The sequence below is a fragment of the Pelophylax lessonae genome, assembly GCF_965119305.1.
Source record: "Pelophylax lessonae genome assembly, chromosome: 1".
Lineage (NCBI taxonomy): Eukaryota > Metazoa > Chordata > Amphibia > Anura > Ranidae > Pelophylax > Pelophylax lessonae.
In genome coordinates, this window is record NC_138768.1 from 523420860 (window position 1) to 523445246 (window position 24387).

The 24387-nt window shown below is 39.8% G+C and overlaps 1 protein-coding gene across 1 annotated transcript in view; it reads left to right on the top strand.

The window, feature by feature from the left end:
• FRAS1 (Fraser extracellular matrix complex subunit 1) overlaps window positions 1–24387 on the top strand; it is an 843167-nt gene that overhangs the window by 46045 nt on the left and 772735 nt on the right. Inside the window, exon 2 of the mRNA XM_082266873.1 lies at window positions 15191–15222. Coding sequence (XP_082122999.1) covers window positions 15191–15222 — 32 coding nt within the window. The remainder of the gene's footprint in view (window positions 1–15190; window positions 15223–24387) is intronic.

A 24387-nucleotide genomic window follows, 5' to 3' on the forward strand; every position in this document is an offset into this window, starting at 1 on the left:
ACAGGTGGGTGGCCTGTACAGGCAAAGCATCGTATTGTATCAGGGATCAGGGATCTGGGTCGCTGCCTGTCTCCAGGTTTAGGATGCACACATTTGTGCCCCCCAATGACACCCATTGTGATTGTACACAGCAGGAGGTTGACAACAGGTCCTGGCCAATAATTTGTCCTATTTAGGGAATGATCACTCGGTTTTATTGCAGGGAGAAGAAAATAGAGATCTTTAGTAAAAAGCAGCACACATTACACAAATTAACACATTGTTGGGCACACATTTAACCCCTTTTCAGCCAGTGTCATTAGTACAATGACAGTATATAGTTTTATCACTGATCACTGTATTAGTGTCACTGGTGATGTCAATGGCAGTTAGTCAGTTAGTGTCAGATTGCTTGCCGCACTATCGCAGTCCCATTATAAGTTGCTGATCACCGCCAATAGTAATATAAGAAAAAATATTATAAAATCTCCAGTATATATGCAATAGTTTGTAGACGCTATAACTTTCACAGAAACCAATCAATATACACTTATTGAGATTTTTTTTTTTTTTACCAGACATGTAGCAAAATAAATTTTGGCCTAAATTTATGAAGAAATTTGATTATTTTTTTACATTTTTTTATTGAATATTTTTTATAGCAGAAAGTAAAAAATATATATTTTTTCAAAATTTTGGGTCTTTTTTCATTTTTATAATAATTAAAAAAAAAACAGTAGTCAAATACCAGCAAAAGAAATCTCTATTTGTGTGAAAACAATGACATAAATGTAATTTGGGTACAGCGTTGCATGACCAAGAAATCGCCAGTTAAAGTAACGCAGTGCTTGTTAATTGATGATTGACTTGCGCTTTCTTGTTATACTTGATTTCATTCAATAAAAATATTTTGGAAGAAAAAAAAAAAAAAAGTAACGCAGTGCTAAATAGCACAAAATGGCCTGGTCATGATGGGGGTAAAACCTTTCCGGAGCTTAAGTGGTTAAGGAACCTAAAAGTTTCCTTTTCCCCAGATGTGTATGTCCCAGGATGAAATGATCAGCCACCAAGAGATTGCAGTTCCTTGTTGTCTGTTTTACTACTGCCCAGTTAGTAAAGCAAGGATTCATGTGATCTGTCATCAGCTCTTAGTTTGCACTTTGCACTTTTCCACTTGCCCTACTGAATGAGCCGAGTTGTAAGCAAACTCTTGTTGATATGGTTGTTAGTTTTGTTCTTTCAACCTGATCAATACATATGATATTTGCCCTAATTAAGGATTTAGCAAGCTTTCTAAGCGGGAACATGGCTGGGCTTTGGAGAGTTGCTCTGGATTTCTGTGTCAGTATGTTTCTGCCTTTGTTCCCGCTTCTGTTAGTATAGTTCTCATCTATGACCCTGGCATTGATTTCTTGGTTTTGATCTGTTTTAGATACCTAAAGGAAAAAAGAGCCACTTGAGTTTTCTTGTCCTTTAAGTCTGATAGGGAAAAGATACAGAGATAAAAGCTTCTTTTTCATGCATATAGTATGTCTTTATTTACACCATCCACACAGTTTAAACGCCTTCCTTTTTACTTATATTTTTTAAGAGAAGCAGTCACAATTTAACATTAAAAAGGGAACTACTGTATAATCGTTTTAGGGTCAATGTTTTTTTTTTTTTTATGTTTTCAATCATATTTTATTTATATGGAACTTTTATTTTATAGATAAACATTAAGGGCTGGTTCACATCACAGAAACACAGTTTGGTTTTTGATGCATTTTTAGTATTTTTTTCCCAAAATTTCCTTTTTTTTATTTTATTTTTTTCCTGTAATGCATTTTTAATGTGTTTAGATGCCTTATGGTGTGTTTTTGATGCATTTTGCTGCATTCCAGTACAGTTCTGTGCAGAAAAAAATTGGGCGAACGATTGGCCGGTTTTCCTCCATGTTTCACAGCCAGTCAGAACCAAGGATGGAAATAATATACGAAAATTCTCGTATGACAAAGGGCTTCTTTTTTGTTGTTTGTATGGGAAAGGAGAGAATTGGCGCTAATTCTTATTGAGAAATAATAGATAAGTATTCCAGTGATGAATCGCACTCTAGGTGTGAATCATCAAGATCAGTGACACCGATGATTAAATTGGCAGCTTCTTCTACTTTTTGTCCCCCCTTTTCTACATCTTACCATCAATACTTCCCCACTTATTAGTGGACATTTACTCCTCTGGTAGCGCATTTGTCTCTTTACCTATTTTTTGTTATTTGTTGTTTCTGATCATGCGCAGTCTTTCGTTTCTGATATCTCTCTTTGAAAATTGTATGAAAACGGTACACATTAAACGAAAATAGTTTGTTCCGTTCACGTACGAGAAAAATGTTGGAGTTTGTCCCTTTGGAAATTTTGGTTTGCAAAGTAGGAATCAGATGTCGGAAGTTGTGTACATACTATGCATAAATTGAATGATCATTCCTCATACAGAATTTTTTTCCTGATTTTTCTCAGTGTGTACGGGGCATTAGTCTGTTAAATACATCATTCAATGTGTTGTGGTATATATGTTGGATATAAGTGCAACAGATTTCCTGCTAGTCATGCCAGAAATTTAGAGCTGTTCTGTATCCAGTTCCCTGTGTTTTCCCAAGGACAAGAGGCCTTATCTTGGGAATACAGTAAAATTAGTCTTTACGTTGTGAGGAGTGGATGGGTTATGCCTCGTCCACACGCAACGATTATCAGCCGACCGATCGGCCGTCTTTTGTCCAGTGTTGTTGTGTTGGTTGAAATGTGCTCTAGACTGCACACTAATTTTATCGGCCAACTAAAACCAACTTCAGAAGTGATGTCATGTTCTGGTCTACTTTCCTTGTGTTTTTTCTTCTCTGAGCATGCCCAGTCTTGCTCATCACATTTTTGTCTGCCGAAATCTGTACTGACTGACGGAAAATCGGCCGTTCTGGTGACGGCCAACAAAAATTTTATAGCCTGCACACCAGATTTTGTTCGGCCGAAAAGTCGCAGTCGGTTGTCGGAAGCATCAAACTAACAAGCCGTAAATCGGCCGATCGGACGTTGGCCGAAAATTCACGGCCAGCTATCGATGCGTGTGTACGAGGCATTAGTCTGAGCAGTTTGGCAAAGGAAAACTGGCCAAGGCTGACAACACTCAAAAATGCTGCATGTTGTCAGCCCACAATAGAACTTTTAAAGCAGCATTAAACCCAAAAAGAAAAATGCAATATATTGCAGTTTACTGATTCTTCGATGTGGCTGCATTTGTTTCCTTATTTTTGTTTTTGACCTTTTCCTCTTATTTTTACTTGGTGATCCAAGTCTGTTATTTTTCAATTTCCTTTAATTGATCAGGCTGTCCAGCAAAGGTGGCAGTTAGTGTTGAGGCAAACTATTTACCACTGACAGCGGTGCTTGCAATGATCAACTTTTATTTATTGATGTAAAACCTTTATCCCAGCAGACAGATAATGTCTGCCTGTTCGTTTTTCAGGTGGACCTGATCGGATCATCGATTGTTCTCTATGGGGCAACAAATGTCAGCTCTCACCCGCTGGCATCTGATCTGATCCAGTCTGCTAAAAACAGACAGATAGGGACACGTTCACCATCTATCTATCAGACAGATAGGGACACGTTCACCATCTATCTATCAGACAGATAGGGACATGTTCACGTTGTCATCTATCGGATGACAATCGAATGGAAACAGAGAGAACAGCAGGCTGTGTCCACGTTCGCTCTGCATAGGACACACACCTGTCATCCGCCAGCTCAACAGGGATCAGTGGAAAGACCCCCGCTGAGCAGGTGGATCCACTTTGAAAGATTCCACTCTGTCTGAAATGGGCCAAAAGGAAAAAACACTGTTCAGCCCCTTTCACACAGGGGAGTCCGTCGGTGGTTTTTTCTCAGAGGGGGATTGATCCGCCGATCCCAACCTGAGCAGGCGGATGGCAGCTCTGTCTCCGCGCTGTGTGCAGAGACAGAGCTGTCAGGTCCCCGCTGTTCTCTATGGGGAAATCGGATTAGAACGGTCCGTCTGTCCATTCTCATTCGATCCCATCCCATCCGAACCGCTGGACGGATGAAAAATAGGGTTTCCATCCGTCCGGATTTGACGGATCGGATTGGGATGTCAGTGGACATGTCTCTGCTGACATCCGATGCCCCATAGAGATGCCCTTTGTAAAAATAAAGACTGTTAAATATTTTTTATATTTTTTTTTAATTAAAATATAACGTTTGTTTAAGCTTGTGAAAGTTATTTTACTTAAAGTTGTAGGCAAGCAAATCAATTCTCAGTTAAAATAAATGTGTAAATTATCAGTTTGGTAAAACATTGTTTTTCTGTGAAGACATGAACTCTTGTCAGACAGCACAAGCAGAAGTCTGATCTCACTTTTTACACTGCTGTTAAAGTGTGACGGTGCCTAAGGCACATATGTAATAAAACCTCCCCTGCTGCTGGCAACCCCCCTTGCCAGTCTTTTACTCACCTGTCCTCAATCCAGCAAGACATTGCCCACAGGGGTGCAAAGCCATTTGTCAATCTTTACCACGTACCCTCTATTAATTTCTACTTCGTGCAGTTATACAGCTTAGTCAAGGACTACTCCAGTCTGTTATTGGATAATAAAGTGGCAGCAGCTCACTGATGAGGTCATCCTTGTGCTCTCTCCTTCTTATCAACAAGCTCCGTTTGTTAGATGGCCAGCTCTGCTGCTCTATGCTGTAGACTGAGCCTGTCAGGTTTGATGCCCTTTCATCGGCTGATCTAGGCTTTTGCTGTACAGGGTTATGTAAAGACAAATGAAGATAAATATTTAAAAATATACTTCGTTTTTTTCCGCAATTATTACATTACTGCTTTAAATAATTGTCTTTTATATATACTCACAGTAATTGCCTTATTTTACTGTTTTGTGTATTTTAGATCAAGTTTTGTTTTGGTAATAAAGACAGTGACACATTCATCCATAAATTAATTGCATTAGTTTAGTAGCTTGATTTCATTAAAATTATTACTTTTAGTATTCGTTTTGTGTTCTTGTTATGGCCATGATTTGTGACAGTAGCTGTGCTTCTGTAACAGTGACAACCAGAGATCATATATATCTTTGGCTTACTGAAAGCAATTTTGAAAACAAATACCTCTTAAATCCGGATAACTGCTGTCAGAGCGGGCTCTGAATAACCCATTGATTGTGGTCTGCACCTGGCTGACTGCAGGACATAAAAGTAGTGAAATATGGGGAATATCTACTAAATGGTGTTTAGGGAATACTTTCACATGCCGTCATTACAGTGTCCTGTTACAAGCCAAGTCTCACCAAGGCACTGATTTCTCCATACTTCTTGCCATTATATTTTCTAGAAGCTCTGGATATAAATGAATAGATGTCATTGCCAATTCTATGGTTAAGTTGAGTTTCAAATGTACACCATAACTTTATGGAAGAACTTTTTTTAACTTGCAATTATAATGTATATACCTTTGTGGTCAGTGATGGCAAACTTTCTGTATTCTTCAGATGACCCGCGTTTAGCGCTCGCGTTTTTCCATTTTAAAGGGGAATGATTTTTTTGACCTCTAGGAACAGTTCTAAAAGCAAACGCCCGCTAAACGCGGTTGCAAACGCGACCTAACGGATGTTTTAAACTTCCTAAAAATTCCAGTATTCAAAGGGACATTTAACAACGTCCCATGTACATGGAGCCTAAAGGGGAATGATTTTTTGACCTCTAAAAACGGATCTGAGCGCAAACGCCCGCTAAACGCGGCTGCAAACGCGACACAACGGACGTTTTAAACATCCTTTACATAGCTGTTAAATTCCAGCGTTCAAAGGACTTTTTAAAACATCCCGTGTACATGTAGCCTAACACTGATTTTTCTTGTTTCTAAACCAGTGTACATGAGGCCCAATAGAGCAAGAGACGCAAGGTGGCCTATGCTTTGTTTTATTATGGAAATCATAGACTAAACATGAAGGGGGACACACTTTTTTTTATTTCTTCCACTTTGGTCTGAATGTTTGATAGCGGGATCACGAACAACTTCAAAACTCAAAATGACGTCCTTTGTTTTGTGGTTTATTTTGTTACAGAATCCTTTTTTGTTATAAAATCAAGGAATATTGATTTTACATGATTATTATGTTCATCTAGTTTGCTTCTTCATGCTTGTGTTAAAGAATAGAATCGTGGTTCCTTTTCAGCTATTGTTCATTTTCTACTACATCTGTTACTGGTCTGCTTTAAGGCTGCATTCACACCTGAGTGTATCGTTTTCAGGCGTTTTTTGGGTGTTTTTAGAGCGTTTCTCAGGCGTTTGTTGGGCTTTTTATGAGCGATTTTTTGGGCGTTTTTTGCAGGCGTTTTGATTTATGTAAAATAATGTGTGTGTTAAAAGGGGTGATCACCGCCTCTCCTCCCCTGGCCTGACTCCCGCTGTGTCTGAATACAGCGAGAGGGAGCCTCCGGCGGCGCGCACGCACCGCAGAGAGGGGGCGGGATCCAGCAACGTAGGTCTACGTCGCTGGACGATAACGAGCCACTTTGCCGCAGTACCCTCAACGTGAGGGGTCGGCAAGTGGTTAGTTACTTTTATTGCTTTCACAAGGAATGTAAACATCCTTTATAATAGCAATACGCATGTGACAGATTCTCTTTATGGAGAAATCTAGGGTCTATAAGACCCCAGATCCCTCCTATGACCTTAAAAGCATTTTATCACACCATGATTGGTGTATTTTAATACTATTGAGTTTTTGAAAATGTCACACTTTACATCTGGGTAAACCAAAAGGGATGTCTGGTCATCGCTTCCAGGTTACCATAGCCCAGAGGTGATCAAAGCTGATCCGGCTGGTCGATTGGGACTCTGTTTGGGACTGGAGATCCCAGTAAAGCCCTGGAAGGCAGCGGGATGGGAGACATCCCCCTCCCCCACTGCTTGTTAAAGCAATCCGACAGCTAGTTAGAAACTAGGATTGCTTTTACTAGGAAGCCTACTGTCGTCTCTAAAAAACAGTATAACCACTTGTAGTCCAGTGATGTACCAGGTATGTGACTGGTGGACAAGTGGTTATAGAGTTATACATGCCAAAGATACAATGCAAATCAGGGGAGGACTAGGAATCTGGCCTGGATGGCAAATAGCCATTCATGGTAGTGACAGAATATTAGTGGGCTAAAGAAATATACCATGCAAAGTGATAAGTGGACATGGTGAAATGTGGGTATTCCTAAAGAACAAGGTTTATTGTTACAGACAATAGGTGGTGGAGTGCTGAACTTTAAGTTTGGTGGAGGTTTTGCATAATTCAGATGATTGCTATAGTATGGCAGCTATTGCCCAGTAGAGCCCCAAAAGGGTCCCTGGGTAAATCAGCTTGCATTGAGTGAAAAGATGAGAGTGTCAATCCATGTGGATCAATCCAGATATAAGTTTTATTTTTCATAAAAAATAGGGTACAGAATATCAAAGTTTACAATGCGTTTGGAGGGCTATGCACAGATCCCAGTTTACAGGGATAAAACATACAAATATAAAAAGTTTTATGTGGTAGTTCTGAACCCTTGCATTGTTTTTGGGAGATGAACTTGGCTTTGGTCTGAACTGGGTGTGGACCAAACCCGGAAGGTAACTGGATTGCTGGGCCAATGAGTTCTGGGTGAAGGAATCTCTGCCCTACAGCTGCATGTATACAAAGGGGTGAAGATGTTTATGACATCATTGGCCATATATGGCTAAAATGATGACATGAGCATTCCCTCTCCTTTGCACTTTGGAGGGATATCATATCACGTCATAATTTGTCCATTGGATGAAATAGGAAGTGAAGGGAAATCTCCACATAGGGCACAGATAGCAAAAATAAAAAAATATGATGTGGGTTATAACCCTACCTTACATTATCCTAAATAAAAAAAACAAGGTCTTTAGTTCTTTTTTAAATCTAAGATGAAGAAAAGTATAGATTTTATAGTGTGGGTAGTAATGATTGAATACTAGGATGTTGTGAGAGACAAAGAATGTAATGGGACAGTGCCTGAAATCTGGCACATTGGACACTTATGCTATTGAAGGAGTGTGTAGTGCTAGTGTTTACTTTACCTATTTATACAGTATATGGCTGACACTCTTTTCACATTGAATCAGCCTGAGGATGTTAATTCTACCTGTAATACTCTCCTTTCATTATCTTGTGCATCTCTATTTGGGTCATGTTTATTTCTCTTTATGCAGCGGTTGTTTATTTTAAAAACAGTATTTTGTATGTGCACTCTGAATATAAATATTGTTTTCAAATATGCAAATACAACAAACATCTTTTCCTTTTCAGATAGTTATTGTACTGTGATGTAGCGGAAAATGAGGTTGGAACAATTTATAACAAGTTTGTACAAATGACTTTGTTATTTCCCTTATACTTATACGGAACACCTTACAGTTAGCAATACTCAAAGCCAAAAAGGCTTATATACCCTCAGAGGGGGAATGATATGAATAGGCTAACTAGCTAACAGTGACCTTTAAATGGCAAGTCACTTTACTGCACAGCACCTTGGGGAACGCACAAGATCGTTTTGTCTTGAGTGATAGTAGAATTAGTACAGAATCACAGACACTTCTACCCATAGTAGAAAAAGTATAATCCTTTTCCATTTAAGATAATTGATGTCTATATAAACATAAATCCCATATAATGTATCCTTACATAGTCGGTCAGGTTAAAAAAAGATAATCTAGCTCAACTGATAGAAAAAATAAATAGAAAACCTCCATATATATAACTCTATACTCCGAGTTGATCTAGTTAAAATTAAAAAAAACAAAACACTGTTTCCGTTTCCCCTGTTCCAGCTGTTTTTTAACCACTTACTGCCCGCCCACCATCAAATGACAGCGGAGCGTTGCAGCTATTGTTCTGGGATGCCGTCATATGACGGTGCACCAGAACGGCCTCTCTTGCGCGCCCGCGTGGGCGAGCAGTGTGGCGATTGTGGCCGCACCGTGTTGCTAGGACACGGCGCGACCCCGATCTTGGTAAAGAACCAATGACATGGCTCTTTACCCATGTGATTGGCTGTGTCCAATCAAGGCCAGTCACATGTAAATGAGAAAGTGCAGTTTATCGGCTCTCTTCGCCTCACACTGTCAGAGTTTGTGGTGAGAAGAGCCGATCAGCGTCTCTTCCTCAAAGGGGAGACTAGGACAGGTAATCAAGGCACTGATCATCAGTGCCCTGATTACAGGAAAATTAAAATTAGTGCCAATCAGTGTCCACCATCAGTGCCCACCATCAGTTGCCACTATCAGTGCCCATAGTGCTGCCAGTCAATGCCCATCAGTCAGTGCCTGCTCATCAGTGCTGCCTCTCAGTGCCCATCAGTGCTGCCTCTCAGTGCCCATCAGTGCCGCCTATCAGTGCTCATCAGTACCACCTATCAGTGCCCATCAGTGCGGCATATTGGTACCTCCTCATCAGTGCCACCTCATCAGTGCCCATAAGTGCCACCTCATCAGTGCCCATCAGTGCCGCCTCATCAGCGCACATCAGTGAAGGAGAAAAAATATTTATTTTCAAAATTTACTCACAGAAAATAAGTGCACATACCAAAGGAGAGGGAATGCTCATATTCAAAATTTTCTGTCTTTTTTCTTTCTTTTTTTGTGTAAGAAATAAAAAACCCAGCGGTGATTAAATACCACCAAAAGAAAGCTCTATTTGTGTGAAAAAGAAATGATAACATTATTTATATGGGTACAGTGTAGCATGACCACGCACAAGTGTGACAGTGCTGAAAACTGAAAATTGGCCTGGGCAGGAATGGGGTGAAAGTGCCCGGTATTGAGGTGATTAAACAATCTAATGAGCTGGCCAGAACTAGTTCTTAAAGGAGTATATTCCACATTTTCACCACTCCTACTGTGAAGAAGCCTTTCCGTATGCGGAAGTAATGACCTTAAAATTAATAACTACACCAAGTTCACTATATTCACCACCTATGTATTTATATATGGCGATTCTATCTCCCTTAATCTCCTCTTCTCAAGACAGAATAAATTCAGTACAGTTAATCTTTCCTCTTAGCCAAGGTCATTCATGACTTCTATCAGTTTGGATGCTTTTGGCCCCATGCACATTGAATGTTTTTTTACTCTCCTTTGCTGAAAAAATGGCTGACGCTTCTAAAAGTGTTTGACTCTTTTATATTCGTTTAGACGTGTTTACAGGCATCAAGCACTTGGGCGTTAATTCCTTTCATTGGCCAGAATAAATAATTAAATGAATTAACGCTCAAGCGCTAAACGCGCCTTTAGAAGTGTTTGGACATGTGTACATGCATCAAGTGTTTTTTCTGTGCAGCACAGTGTCTAACCCCTGAGCATATTGTTTTCAGGCTTTTTTTGGGCTTTTTTCAGGCGTTTTTGGCAGGTGTTTGGAGGCAGGCATTGACATCTAACAAAAAAACAAAAATGCTTGTAATCTGACAAAAAAGAAGCTCATGTACTTTTTTGCTTCAGGTGATAAAATGCTCAGATGTGAACAGGGGCCATTGAAATTAATAGGATTTTGCATGGTGGGCATTTTGAGACTTCAGAGATGAGCGTTTTCCGAGATGAAAAATGCTCAGGTGTTAACAGGGCCTTAGTGGTTAGGACTTCTGCCTGGCAGCATTAGGGTTATTGGTTTGAATCTCAACCAACCATGGCTCTACATGCCTGGAGTTTGCATGTTCTCCTTGTGCCTGTGTGGGTACACTGGTTTGCATGTTCTCCTTGTGCCTCTGGATACACTGGTTTTCTCCCACACTCCAAAGGCATGCTGGGCTATCTGGCTACTGTCTAAATTGACCATAGTATGTAATGTATGAATGTAACTTAAGCTTAGTACCCGGGCTGAATGCCAGGTGACATCAGCTGGTTCAATAAAAAACGGCTGACATTTGGGAACCAGTCCGACACAAGCCTTCTGTTGTACGAGCATGCTGGAAAACCAGCGGTCTTTCAAATGCAATTTTTTTGGAAAAAATGCTATTTAAAAAAAAAAAAAAACAGTAAAGTTAGCCCAACTTTTTTGGATAACATGAAAGATAATGTTATACGAGTAAACAGATAACTAACATGTCATGCTTTAAAATTGAGCACACTCATGGAATTGCAACAAACGACAGTACCTAAAAATCTCCATAGGCAAAGCATAACATTTTGTTAATGGTTACCTGTTTAGAGTTATAGAGGATATCCAGTACTAGAATTATTGCTCTCGCTCTAAAATTTGCGGCGATACCTCACATGTGTGGTTTGAACAGTGTTTACATTTGTGGGCACAACTTACGTATGCGTTCGCTGCTGCTCACGAGCACGGAGGGATGGGGTGCTTTAAATTTTCCTTTTTTTAATCACTTTTGTTGCTGTCACAGGGAATGTAAACATCCCTTGTGACAGCAATAGTCACGTGTCAGGTATTTTTTTTGGAGGAATCCCTATAAGACCTGAAATCCCTCCTTTGTACTTAAAAGCATTCAAAACGCCTGTTTGAATGCTGTTTTGAATACTGACATTTTTTTTTAAAATCTGGCACCCTTAAGGCTCCAGTTAGACAGAAGGGATGTCATGATATCACTTCCAGGTTACTAGATCCGAGACCCTATCAAAGGCGATTCCTACTTTGTTTGGGTCTCGGGCCAGCTGCCGGACATGCCGGCTAGTCGCTCGGGCCTCCCGGTGGGACGGGAGATTCCGGGCGAGCTGTGGAAGGTGGCGGTAGGGGGGACGTCCCCGCCCGCTGTTTGTAATTGCTGATTAGCCGCATCAGTTGTTGTTACAAGAAGACCGACCGTTGGCTGTGAAAAGGGTACTCGGGTGATATCTGCAGCTGCAGTCTTCACCCTGGTACAACACCTTGAAGCAGAAGGCTGCATATTTTTTTTTCTATAAAAATAACAAACATATACTTACCTGCTCTGTGCAGTGGTTTTGGCATGGCCCCTCCCTCCTGTTTAGTAAGCAGCTTGCTATGAGTGCACCCGAGCCGACCAGCAGCTCCGTGTATCCATTCAGACACTGAGCCGTGATTTGGCCCCCCCCCCTTCATTGGCTAACTGACTTCAATTAACAGCGGTGGGAGCAAATGGCGCCGCCGCTGTTTCTCGACCAATCAGGAGGGAAAGACCTGGATGGTCGAGACACTCGTGGACATCGCTGAGTTGAGAGGGGGCTCAGTTGAGTATTAGCGGGGCTGAGGGGAGCTGCTACACACAGAAGGTTTTTTATCTTAATGCATAGAATGTATTAAGATAAACAACCTTCTGACTTCACAACCACTTTAAGTATCTGAAAAGGATAAATCTTCTGTTAGCTCCTATCACCAAACACCCACCTAAATATTGTTTAAGCTATAAGAGCTCACAAAAGCAGAACTGAATTCCACAGGCTGGTGGTGGTCTATTGTCATAGTGTGCATACATGCACACTTACTTTACACAGTGCCCTCCTCCAGCAGTGACAGGTTTAGCTTCCAGTTACTGCCCCACCATATTCCCCACTGCTTATTGCAGCGCTCCCCTTTGGACAGATACTGAGGATTTAACATCTGTGTGCATACACTTGCACTTTGTCCTCTGCACCCTGCTCTATTCTTGGCATGGTGGCATGTTAAACACATAACAGCTATAGACAACATCTTAATTGGCAATGTGCCGCTGCTGGATGCATTTCGTCAAAAGACTTTATGAAGGGCTGCAGCTGCTCATCATCATTGCACTGCACAATTGTGAAGTTGTATATTGGTTTTTGCAGGTTTTGTGTTTTGCCCGATTTTGTGGTGCGTTCTTGGAGCTGCACCATTCATTTTGAATGGGGCCCCCTCCGCTCAAAAAACACGCCAAAGAAGCACATGTACAAAATGTTGGCACTTAGCAAAGTGCGTCTGGCATTATGTTTTTTTTGCAGCGATTTTTGTGCATTTTGTCACACTGCAATCACGGCTAAATTGCACCAACTTAATGGTGCCATTAAGAAATAATAGCACAGCAACCGCATCCCGCATTTCGCTGTCATTTTGTAATTGCAGGTAGAATTGCACAATTGTGCTTGCGAATCCAAAATGCTCAGTAGTGAACGGGGATGAAATGCAACTACATCCAGATGCAAGGTACAGTAAACCCCCGCTCCACCGCTGTTCAGTTTTTGCGGTCCCGGTATATTGCGTTTTTTTTTTGTAATGTTATTTTACTGTATAAATCATTAAAAATGAAATATGTTTGTGTTTTCCATAGCTCTTTCTATGTCTCTCAGTATCTTTTATGTGTTTAAATGAGTTTCTATTGTTTTAAAAGTGTGTTTAAAGACCTTAAAATGCTTTTACACGTACAGTGGCAGTAAAATAAACATGCCTGCAATGCATTTTAATAGGGTTTTTCTATTTCGCGGAATTTCACTTTTCGCGGCTGGGTCCGGAACGTAACCCCCGCAATGGAGGGGGGTTTACTGTACATTCATTTGGGAAGGATGAAGTTTGTTTATACATCCTAGATCAATGTCTCCTGCTAAATGCAGTTGACCCATGTCCATGTGCAAGAGGCCTAGATGAGGAAATTACACATAGCAAGTAAAATAACTGAAGTTTAAAGGGGAATTTCCATCAGGGTAAAACACTGAGAAAACTTATGTCGGGTTATGTGTACGTATAAATTATTTATTCAGAGATGGTGAAATACCTGCAGTGAGGGCTGGAAAATTGTTTGCAGCAGGTGTGTGTGTGTATGTTGCTGCATGTGTGGGTGACAAATTGTTTGATCAATATGTATTGTGTAAATCAGCAAGTATAGAATTCACCATGAGGAAAAAATACAAGTAACACAACAGAATGATGATATAATTATATCACGTATACCTAAAAATGACTGCGTTTGAGACTATGTAAAGGGAACTAAATACATTTGAAAGATAAAGATGTACATAGCATAACTGTTCATATAACAGTTATTCAGCTTAAAAAAAAAAACATACACATGGATCGAGAATCTTATGAGCACCTTTGCGTATTCAGACCATTAAAGTAATTGTAAAGTCTCAGTTTTTTTGTTTTTTTTTAATAACAAACATGTTATGCTCATCTGCTTTTTGCAATGGCATTGCAGAGAGTGGCCCTGAACTTCCTCTTCTGGGGTCCTACACTGGCAGTCCTGGCTCCTCCTCTTCTTCGTGGGCTACCTATGGGGGCCCACCTGCCAACTCGATCCCAAGCTGCGCTGCCTGTGTCCCTTTCCTTTGTCACAGGATTTGACTGACAGCAATGGCTCCTGCTGCCTCAGCAAAGCCTGTGAGAATGGGGGTTGAGCCGCTAGAGTTGGGCATATCGCTGGATTGAGTGAGGACTAAGGGAAGTAAAAGGGGGGTGAGGGGTAATGGAACATGTTTTACCTTAATATAGGAAAAATGTTCCACTTTAACATCTTTTCATCTGTTACCCTGAAGTTTTAGCTTTCCAGGTTATTCTGCATGTACCTGTAGATCAGGGGTGTCAAACTCAATTTAATCGTGGGCCGCATCAGCATTATGATTGCCCTCAAAAGGGCCGGTTGTATCTGTAAGACTAGAATTCAAGAGCATCCCCTACCCTTACATAAGACGTCAAGAGCCTCTCCACCATCAGAAGTTGAGTCCCCCACCCTCCCTTACATCACAGTGCACCTCTCTTACCTTGTGGTGCTGCTGGGAAGAAGCTGGAGGCATTGCTGGAAAGCAGAAAGTATAAGGTCTGGAGGAGGACTGGAGCTCTCCTGAAGCTACAGGAGAGGTGTGAGGGCCACATAAAATGGCCTGGAGGGCCGGATTCGGCCCGCGGGCCTTGTGTTTGACACCTGTGCTGTAGATGGTTTTAGAATCTTTAGTATGCAGTCAGTGAAGTCAGAACTCCTAATCTGTGTGTTTGTACCAAGTCAATGACCAAAAGTGTAGGGTGTAGCAGTACTAATGGAAAATAAATTAGAAGTCACCATTATATAGTTAGGAGAAGTAGCCTGTTGACAGGATGGTTATTTATGCAAGGTAATAACATGGGGTGGTCATTCACATTTACATTTATGACAATTGTTTTAGTACTTTTCAGTCTCTGTCTTTAATACATTAAATACCAGCTGTTTGCAACTTTTAAATCTAAAACTTACATTTCCTTTTTTCTCTCTTACAGGTGCCTGTTTCTTCCAGGGTTCGCTGTTCGCGGTAAGTCTACTTGCATATTAACTTTTGTAAATTTTATGGTTTGGTCAGTGGTATGAATTTTTTATTTTTTTTTTGTGCTCAATAACATATGGGATTTATATTTAAATTGGATGTAGGTTCCATTCATCTGAATAGTATATGAGTTTTTGAAGAAAATAAAAAAGTCAGAGGATGGAACAATGACCGGGCTGATGTTTTTAGGGAGTCTGCATATCCAATCGTGCCAACAGAAAGAAAGAAATCATGTTTTTAATGGCCACACAATTGTGCATTCATAGTGAACGCAGCGTCACCTAACAGTTACTTTGCAAAGGAGCATTCAGAGGTGATTAGTGACCATAGCGCTTGGGTCTATGATACCTACAGTGCTTACAGTCTAAATGGAAAAGAAGTACAGCAGAAGCTGGCCTTCTTCTAGGATATAAACATCATCATTTACAGGACATAGAATAGAAGTATGCCTGCATAATGGCAAGATCCTCTCAAGGAATGAGAATATTTGCCTAACTAACACCTGTGGAGGAATTAGGTTTAAAACAAAAATAACAGACATATACTTTCATTGACTTAGAAAGAGTAGGAGTCCCGCAGCAGGCAATTATTTGACACTGAGTTTGGGAGGGGAGAGTTTGGGGCTCCTAATCAAATTCTGGCTTGTTTTACGTCTCCACAATTCAGCTCATTTAAATATATATCTTAAAATAATGTATTAATGCGATAAAAAGGTATTTGAACTGCAGAAAATGATACTTTTCTTGTAGAAAAAACTGAAACTTTCTTCCATATTAGAAGGTATTACATTACTATACAAAGATTAATAGAATTCTTTATGCATATATATTGCTTAAAGAACAACGAAAGGTCACTTAAGATAACCTCATCAATAATTCTATGTGAAATTCATGTTCAAGGACTCTTCACATTACAGTCCGGAGCAATGACTGCCGATTAGGATAAATATTTTATATTCCCATGGGTCGCCTTTGTGCAAAGTCTTTATCAAGTTTTGCCCTTTTTTCAGACAGTTCAACATGTAACAGGAATCTGGTGTCACAGATTGGATTTGGTTTATAAAATTATCGTTCTCTGCTTATATGAGCGTGGCCTTGTCTCACTAAACTATGATAATATATGCTGCATGTGTGGCAATACCACTTGGTTTCTAAAAGTAAGAGATGGTTCACGCTTTAAAGCTGAACTCCAGGTAAATATAACAGGCACGGGCTAATGCAGCTCTGTACTTAGTAACATATCAATAAATAAATAAAAAATGCAAGTAATGCAAATACCTGAATTTGGTACCAGCCTTAGAATTCCTTTTAAACCAGTACAGGTGGTCCCCGGGTTACAAACATCCGACTTACAAACGACTCCTACTTACAAACGAAGGGAGACAACAGGAAGTGAGAGGAAATCTACCTCTAGGAAGGGAAAGTCACTCCTGTAAGAGTTGTCATGGGAAAACAGTGTCTCCACTGAAGATTTATCACCAATTCTTGTTTCCACAGCAACCCAAAATTTTCAAAATACAATTGTCATAGGGACAGAAAGTGAGGTGAAATCTTCTGAACAGGGGTACAGACAGCAAAACAAATGATACAGGGGTGTTAACCCTTCTCTATGCTATTCAAAAAAAATTTTGGCTGGGGCTGCACCTAAAAAATTTACCTATTCCGACTTACAAACAAATTCGACTTAAGAACAAAGCTACAGCCCCTATCTTGTGTGTAACCCGGGAACCACCTGTATTCAGAATGTCCAGTCACAAGCTGGCTGAATGACAAGTCCTTTAAATATGGTAACTGCTGCAGAGGAAAATCAAGTCCCAGAACTGTGTGGGTAGAAATACAAATCCTTTGGCAGGTAAACAGCTGAGCATATTTTTTCATCATTATTTTAAAGCGGAACTATACTCACCGCGATGTGGCATCCCGGAGCCTCGCTGCCCGGCCACTGACATCTTATGGCGGCTGACTTGGGGAATCTCGATCATTGCCCACTGTCATTGGTTGGGCAGGAATGACTTCACTCCCGTGCATGCAAGGGAGTTCAGTCAGATTCGGCATTGCAGAATTTGTACATTGAGCTGCGCGTGTGTGACTCACTGTACAAGGGCGGACAGGCAGGTAAGTATTTTGAATGCAGAAGAAACAAAGCATGTCTCTTCTGCATTAAAATTCCTGCCTGTTTGCCCTTTTTAAAATTCTGGTCAAAAGTTCCACTTTAACCACTTATCACCCGCGTACTGTCGTTTTATATATATATATACAGGATTCTGCATTTCCGTGTAGGCTCCAGCACATGCCAATCAACGGTTCCCAGCCAATGATCTATGGCCAGAACCCCCCAAATGTCGAAGTGAGTGACAGGAGAGAGCATTGTGTATGTAAACAACACAAAGCTCTCCTCTGACAGCGGCAATTTGCTGGTTTTTGTTTCCCTGCAAAGCAGGGAATAAAAACCAGAATGTTGCTAAGTAAAATCAGCTCACATTACACATAGTAAACATTGTAAGGCACACATTTAACCCTTTGATTGCCCTAAATGTTAACTCTGTCCCAGCCAGTGTCATAAGTACAGTGTATTTTATTAGCACTGATCACTGTATTAGTGTCACTGGAGATGTCATTGGCAGTTAGCCAGTTCCCTTAAAGTGTCAGTTAGTGTCAGATTGCTTGCCATCCCGCTATAGGTCACCGATTACCGTCATTACTAAATGAGATAAAATAAAAATGCCAGTATATATCTTATTTTAGACGCTATAACTTTCACGCAAATCAATCAATATACATTTATTGGGATTTTTTTGTGGCAGAATACATTTTGGCCTAAATGTATGAAGAAATGTGATCTTTAAATTTTTTGTATTGGATATGTTTTATAACAGAAAGTAGAAAATATTTTTTTTTTTTTTTTTTTCTTCAAAGTGTATGCTATTTTTTAGTTTAAACAATAAAAAAAACCATTAGTGATGAAATAACACCAAAAGAAATTTCTATTTGTGGGGAAAAATAATATAAATCTTGTTTGCGTACAGCATTGCATGACCATGCAATCGCCATTTAAAGTAGCGCAGTGCTGAATAGCAAAAAATTACCTAAACATGAAGGAGGTAAAAATCTTCTGAAGCTGAAGTGATTAGGGCTGATCTCCAACTACGATAGCACAGATCTGCTTATGTACTTTATGTGACCAATTTGGTACAAGGAAGAAAGGTGACTGGCAGGATCAACCAGGTATTTCAGATTGAAGATGTATGTGAAAATGATAGAGGCTTTCATTTATAAAATGCACATATGTGAACACATAATGTACATAGAAATAAATAATAAATTAACATATACTTTAATGAATGTAGGCCAGTATATTGATGTATGTTTTACTAGAGAGAATGAGGGTGGAACATCTGTCACTGCTGGTAGAATAAAGATCTGCGATGTACAACTGCGCTACTTTCCCCTGCACATAATTGGGTATTTTATGGGCCAGTTCACACCAAGAATCACACAGAAACATTCCTGTGCTATTAACATGCGGTTCAGTGCAGTGCTATTTGAGACTATTCATTTTAAATGGGCTCAATGGCACCGGATTGCAGCAAAAGCAGTGCATGCACTACTTTAAAAAGAGCAAAGCAACAAGAGCGCATTGTATTCCTGTAACTTGAGATCCAATGCAGACAAACGCACTGCGTTTGTGACCTGCATTTGGGTTGTCAGTAAAATAACAATACACTCTGCAGATCGTAACCGCAGGTCATTTTGAACGCAATGTGGGAAGCGCGCACAGAACGTGGTCTGCATTCTGGTGTAAACAGGCCCTTAGTGAACACAGCCTCACTGGGCTAGCTAACCCCCAGTGGGGACATATATTGCAAAAAAAAAAAAAGCCTACTTTTTTTAGTAAAAAGGTGAAGGTTAAAGGATATCTGTATATTTTTACTTTTAGACCCGGTTCACACTACTCCGACTTGTCAGGCGACTTGGTCGCCTGACAAGTAGCGCTCAATTCTGTGCAATGGAACCGTTCTAATCAGAGTGACTCAAGTCGCTCCGACTTAGGAAAAGGTTCCTGCAGTACTTCTGGGTGAAGTTGGAGCGACTTGCATTGACTTCTATTATGAGAAGTAATTTGCAAGCCGTGATGAAGTCATGCTGCACGGACGACTTCAAAGTCGAGGCGACTTTGAGTCACCCTGGTGTGAACCGACTCTTAATATTATTATCTGTAACCATCTGCGTGAGTAGCCATCTTCCACAGCAGGGTCATAAACAATAATATTTATTACAACAGTAACAACTTGAAACGTTTTTACTTCTTTTTACGTGTACCCAAAATGTGAAAAATGGCTGTGTGTTGGGATGCGAAGAAGAGTATTTTTTACATATATTTCATCTTTAGCCAGAGACAGCACACCCTCAATAGCTCCTGAACCTTACTGATGTTTAATTTCTCACTTGAATTCTGAAATCAATGAGCCAACTTCTCTGCTCTGTGAACTATAGCTACATTTCTAGCAGTATGGAAAGTGGAGACTTAAGTGTGTGTATGTATTACATCAAATCTCTGTTATTAGAGAAGTTAATAAGGAGAAGAGCAGCATGAATACAGAAAGGACACTTGTAATGACTTTGATGTGCAGTGTCTGATTGTTCTTTGTGGGGATTAAGGTGTTATGATTTTGGACCTGCACTAGAGAACAAAAGGGTAGATGTCATACATCTGGTATGCATTATAAAGGAGCACCTAAAAGTCACATATCTTTCTTAGCTACATTTTTATAGATCAATGTTTAAGGCTCCATTCACACCTGAGCATATCGTTTTTTGGAGTTTTTTTAGCGTTTTTTTAGATGTTTTTCAGGTGGTTTTTGTCAGGCGTTTTTTGCAGGTGTTTGGAGGCAGGCATTGACATCTAACAAAAATGCTTGCAATCTGCCCAAAAAGAAGCTCATGTACTTTTTTGAGATTCAGGTGACAAAACGCTCATATGTGAACAGGGGTCATTGAAATGAATTGGATTTTGCTTTTTGGGCGTTTTGAGACCTCAGAGATAAGCGTTTATGAGCTGAAAATTGCTCAGGTGTGAACAGGGCCTTAAATGTGTTCAAAATCTTTTTACATGAGCTATTTGCACAAAATGAATAGTAAATTAGAAGGGTACAGTTTTGAATATCTGCCTTAACCTCCATGGCGGTATTAATTATTTTGGATTTTAGGTGCTGAAAGCGGTACCATTATTTTGCATGTAATTCTTGTGAATGAGCAGCCCAAACCAACTGTATACATTATATATATATATATATATATATATATATATATATATATATATATATATATATATATATATATATATATAATGTATACAGTTGGTTTGGGCTGCTCATTCACAAGAATTACATATATATATATATGTGTGTGTGTGTGTATATATATATATATATAATGTATATATCTATATATATATGTGTGTGTATATATATATATATATATGTATATATATGTATGTGTATGTGTATATATATATGTATATATATATATATATATATATATATATGTATATATATATATATATATATATATGTGTATATATATATATATATATATGTATATATATATACACTGTGTATAAATATATATTTACATAAAAAGTACAGTAAAACTGCAGGAAAGGGCACTGGGGGGCAATGTAATGTGATTTTATTTTATTTTGAATGGTATCAGTGTGTTTGGTGTGTTTTTACATTTGAATTTGCCGCCGGTTCCACCCCCCTGCAAACGTCACGTCGCAGGAGACGGAATCCGGGGCACGGAGAGGATCGGGAGGAAGAACCGCCGCTACACACCGCCGGACACATCGCTGGATCCCGGTGACAAGGTAAGTAACCTCTTTTACAGGATCCAGCGATGCTTCTGGCGGTACCCCGAGTGTGGCTCGGGGTTACCGCTTTCGGCTCTGAAATTTAACCCCGAGCCACGCTCGGGAATACCGCTAAGAAGGTTAAGAAATGCACAGGGTGATTGATTTACTAAAACTGGAGCGTACAAAATATGGTGCAGCTCTGCATAGAGACCAATCAGTTTCCAGATTTGTTTGTCAAAGTTTAAACAAGCTGAAGTTAGAAGCTGATTGACTACTATGCAGAGCTGCACCAGATTTTGCATTCTTCAGTTTTAGTAAATCAACCCCAGTGTGAGCTGTTGTTAGGTAAAGATGTAGTGCCACATGGTTCAGAACTACACTGCATTTTCAATATAGCCTACGTTCATCATTTTTGAAATATTCATACAAAACATACCTTAAGAGCCGGCTCACACTAATCCGACTTGTCAGGTGACTTGGTCGCCTGACAAGTAGCTCCCAATGCTGTTCAATAGAACCGTTCTAATCAGAGCGACTCAAGTCACTCCGACTTAGAAAAAGGTTCCTGTATTATTTTTTGGCAAAGTCGAAGCGACTTGCATTGACTTCTATTATAAGAAGTCGTTTGCAAGCCTTGATGAAGTCACGCTGCACGGGCGACTTCAAAGTCGCAAGAAGTTGGGGCGACTTTGAATCGGATTCGTTTGAACCGGCTCTAAAAAAACTTCTCAAGTACTGTTTCTAAAAAGGTGTCTAAAATGTATGTACAATTTCAGGAAAAATTGAAAAAACAAAATCAGTATATTATTATATTGCTTTCAGAAAAATGGTTGCATTTGGTGCTGCTTACATGGCTAAAGATTGAGATATGTAAAGTTGCTAACACACCGGGACTGGAGCAATATATTAAATTACAGGAGCATCTAATTAGCAGATCAGCCTATAAAGACAAATGAGAGCCTGTGAGAGATAGAATGTAGCACAGAGAAACAGCTGTCTGCGGGATATATTAATTGTTGGCCCCGTTTTATATGTAGACTACACAAGGCACACATTTGCATGTACTTGTTGCCTAGAGTGCTGATACAAGCTGTGTGCCTCAAACTGGTATTTGAAAGTCATAATAAAACCCCAGTGGAAAATTCCATACCATCCTGAAAATGTTATTAGTGGGAAGACTTGCCTATGTATGGGCATGCTGGGAAGGTTCATGTGTTTAATTTATCACAGCTTCCTTTATTTAATCAAACTAAAACACCTATGGACCTAATAATCTTCTTTTATGACAATTTAAAGCTGATGTGTACTATACACTAAATGGCAGAGCTAAAGCATGTCTAAATCTACTACCACAGTAAATGAAATGAAATGTGTACAATGTAAGGTAGTAAAAGTACAAATTATAACTACACTATAGACTGTTTGAGTTGATTTACTAAAGAAAGAAAAAGCAAAGAAAATTTTTAGTTTGCAAGGTAATTTTCCCCTAACTTAATGAGGTGAAGCGCTACTGACTTCCAGCATCCAATCGTTTACAAGGAAAAAATATTGTTTTCTTTTGCCTTTTCCTTGCACATGACTGGGTAATCTTTGCAAAGTGAATTTTCACAACATTCACATTAAGCTAAGTGACAATTCCCTTGCAACTGAAACAGCCTATTTGCCTTTAGTAAATCAACCTCTTTTGGTCACTTGTGGAATCAAATAAATACTTTTGGATAACATTGTTTTCCACTCCTTCTGGCTCAAAGATACAGTAATTGCTCAGTTTGGGTGACCTCTGCCCTCAGGAGTAGCCCCTGTTTTGTGGAGAGTTGCCTAGCCTAAGCCAGAGGTGTCAAACTCAATTTAATTGCGGGCCGCATCAGCATTATGATTGCCCTCAAAAGGGCCGGTTGTATCTGTAAGACTAGATGTCAAGAGCATCCCCTACCCTTACATAAGACGTCAAGAGCCTCTCCACCATCAGAAGTTGAGTCCCCCACCCTCCCTTACATCACAGTGCACCTCTCTTACCTTGTGGTGCTGCTGGGAAGAAGCTGAAGGCATTGCTGGAAAGCAGAAAGTATAAGGTCTGGAGGAGGACTGGAGCTCTCCTGAAGCTACAGGAGAGGTGTGAGGGCCACATAAAATGGCCTGGAGAGCCAGATTCGGCCCGCGGGCCTTGTGTTTGACACCTGTGGCCTAAGCCATTGGCTGGGGTTAGGACTGCTATTTGTGTTGGTTGGGTCTCCATACCCATCACTTCCCTCTACCTTTTTTGCAGATTGTTGTAATGCATACAGCAAAGGAATATCAGCAGAGCTGTCATGGAGGAGGATAGTTGCAAATTTTATTGTGTCCATTCTAATTCTAGATTCATAAAAGAAAAATTATCAGTCTGCATCAGTAATTTGATAGCTAGGTTAAAGCATATCTAAACCAGAAAACAAATATGTAATATATTGTTTACTAGTCTACATATGAGATTGATTTATTTGTTTTTTTTTTCTGAGTTTTTTTTCCACTTTATTTTTACTTGGTAATTCTGTAATTACATACACTTATGTCCCTGGGTGGTTACACTTGTCCACAGTATCTATGGAGGGATCCATGGTTGGCACTCCATCCTAGACATCAGACATGTGTGCCTTTGTTTCAATTACATGAGGGATGGGGAGGTATCCAGAAATACTATCTGTACTTGCTGAAAATGTTGTTAGTCTGAAAAAAAGAAAATGAATGCAACCACCACAAAATCGTGGTAAAAATCAATGTAAAAACGCACCACTATTTTGCATTTTTGGTGCGTTTTTCAGTCCCATGTCCATTTTTCACAGGAGCAGTCAACCCAAAAATTTACCAGAAACGCATAGCAAATGCATTTGAAACACAGCAAAATCGTAGTAAAAAGGCATATGCTTTTTTACCATGATTTTGCTATAGAGCAGTGTGAAAGATCTCTAACACAAAGAATAAGGGCAAATGACAAACACTCCCAGTTACCCAAACCATGACAGTTTAATATACTAAAAACGACTGGTTAAACCAACAAGTGTTTTTTTTAACCACTACGTGTCCTTTACACTGGCTTTTAAAGTTAACAAATGTAATAGTTCAGAGTTTAATTGAAATGTTTGGTGCAGTATGACACTTTTTACATAGCTGAATAGTACAATTTCTAGAGGTGCATACTTCAGACCAAAGAGAGGGGTGACTTTGGAGAAAAAAATGGGTCGAGTAGATGAGCTCCCTATCTTTCCTATCTCCCATATTCTTACAGCCAAGATACCTGCCATCTTAAGCCCCGTACACACGTACCGA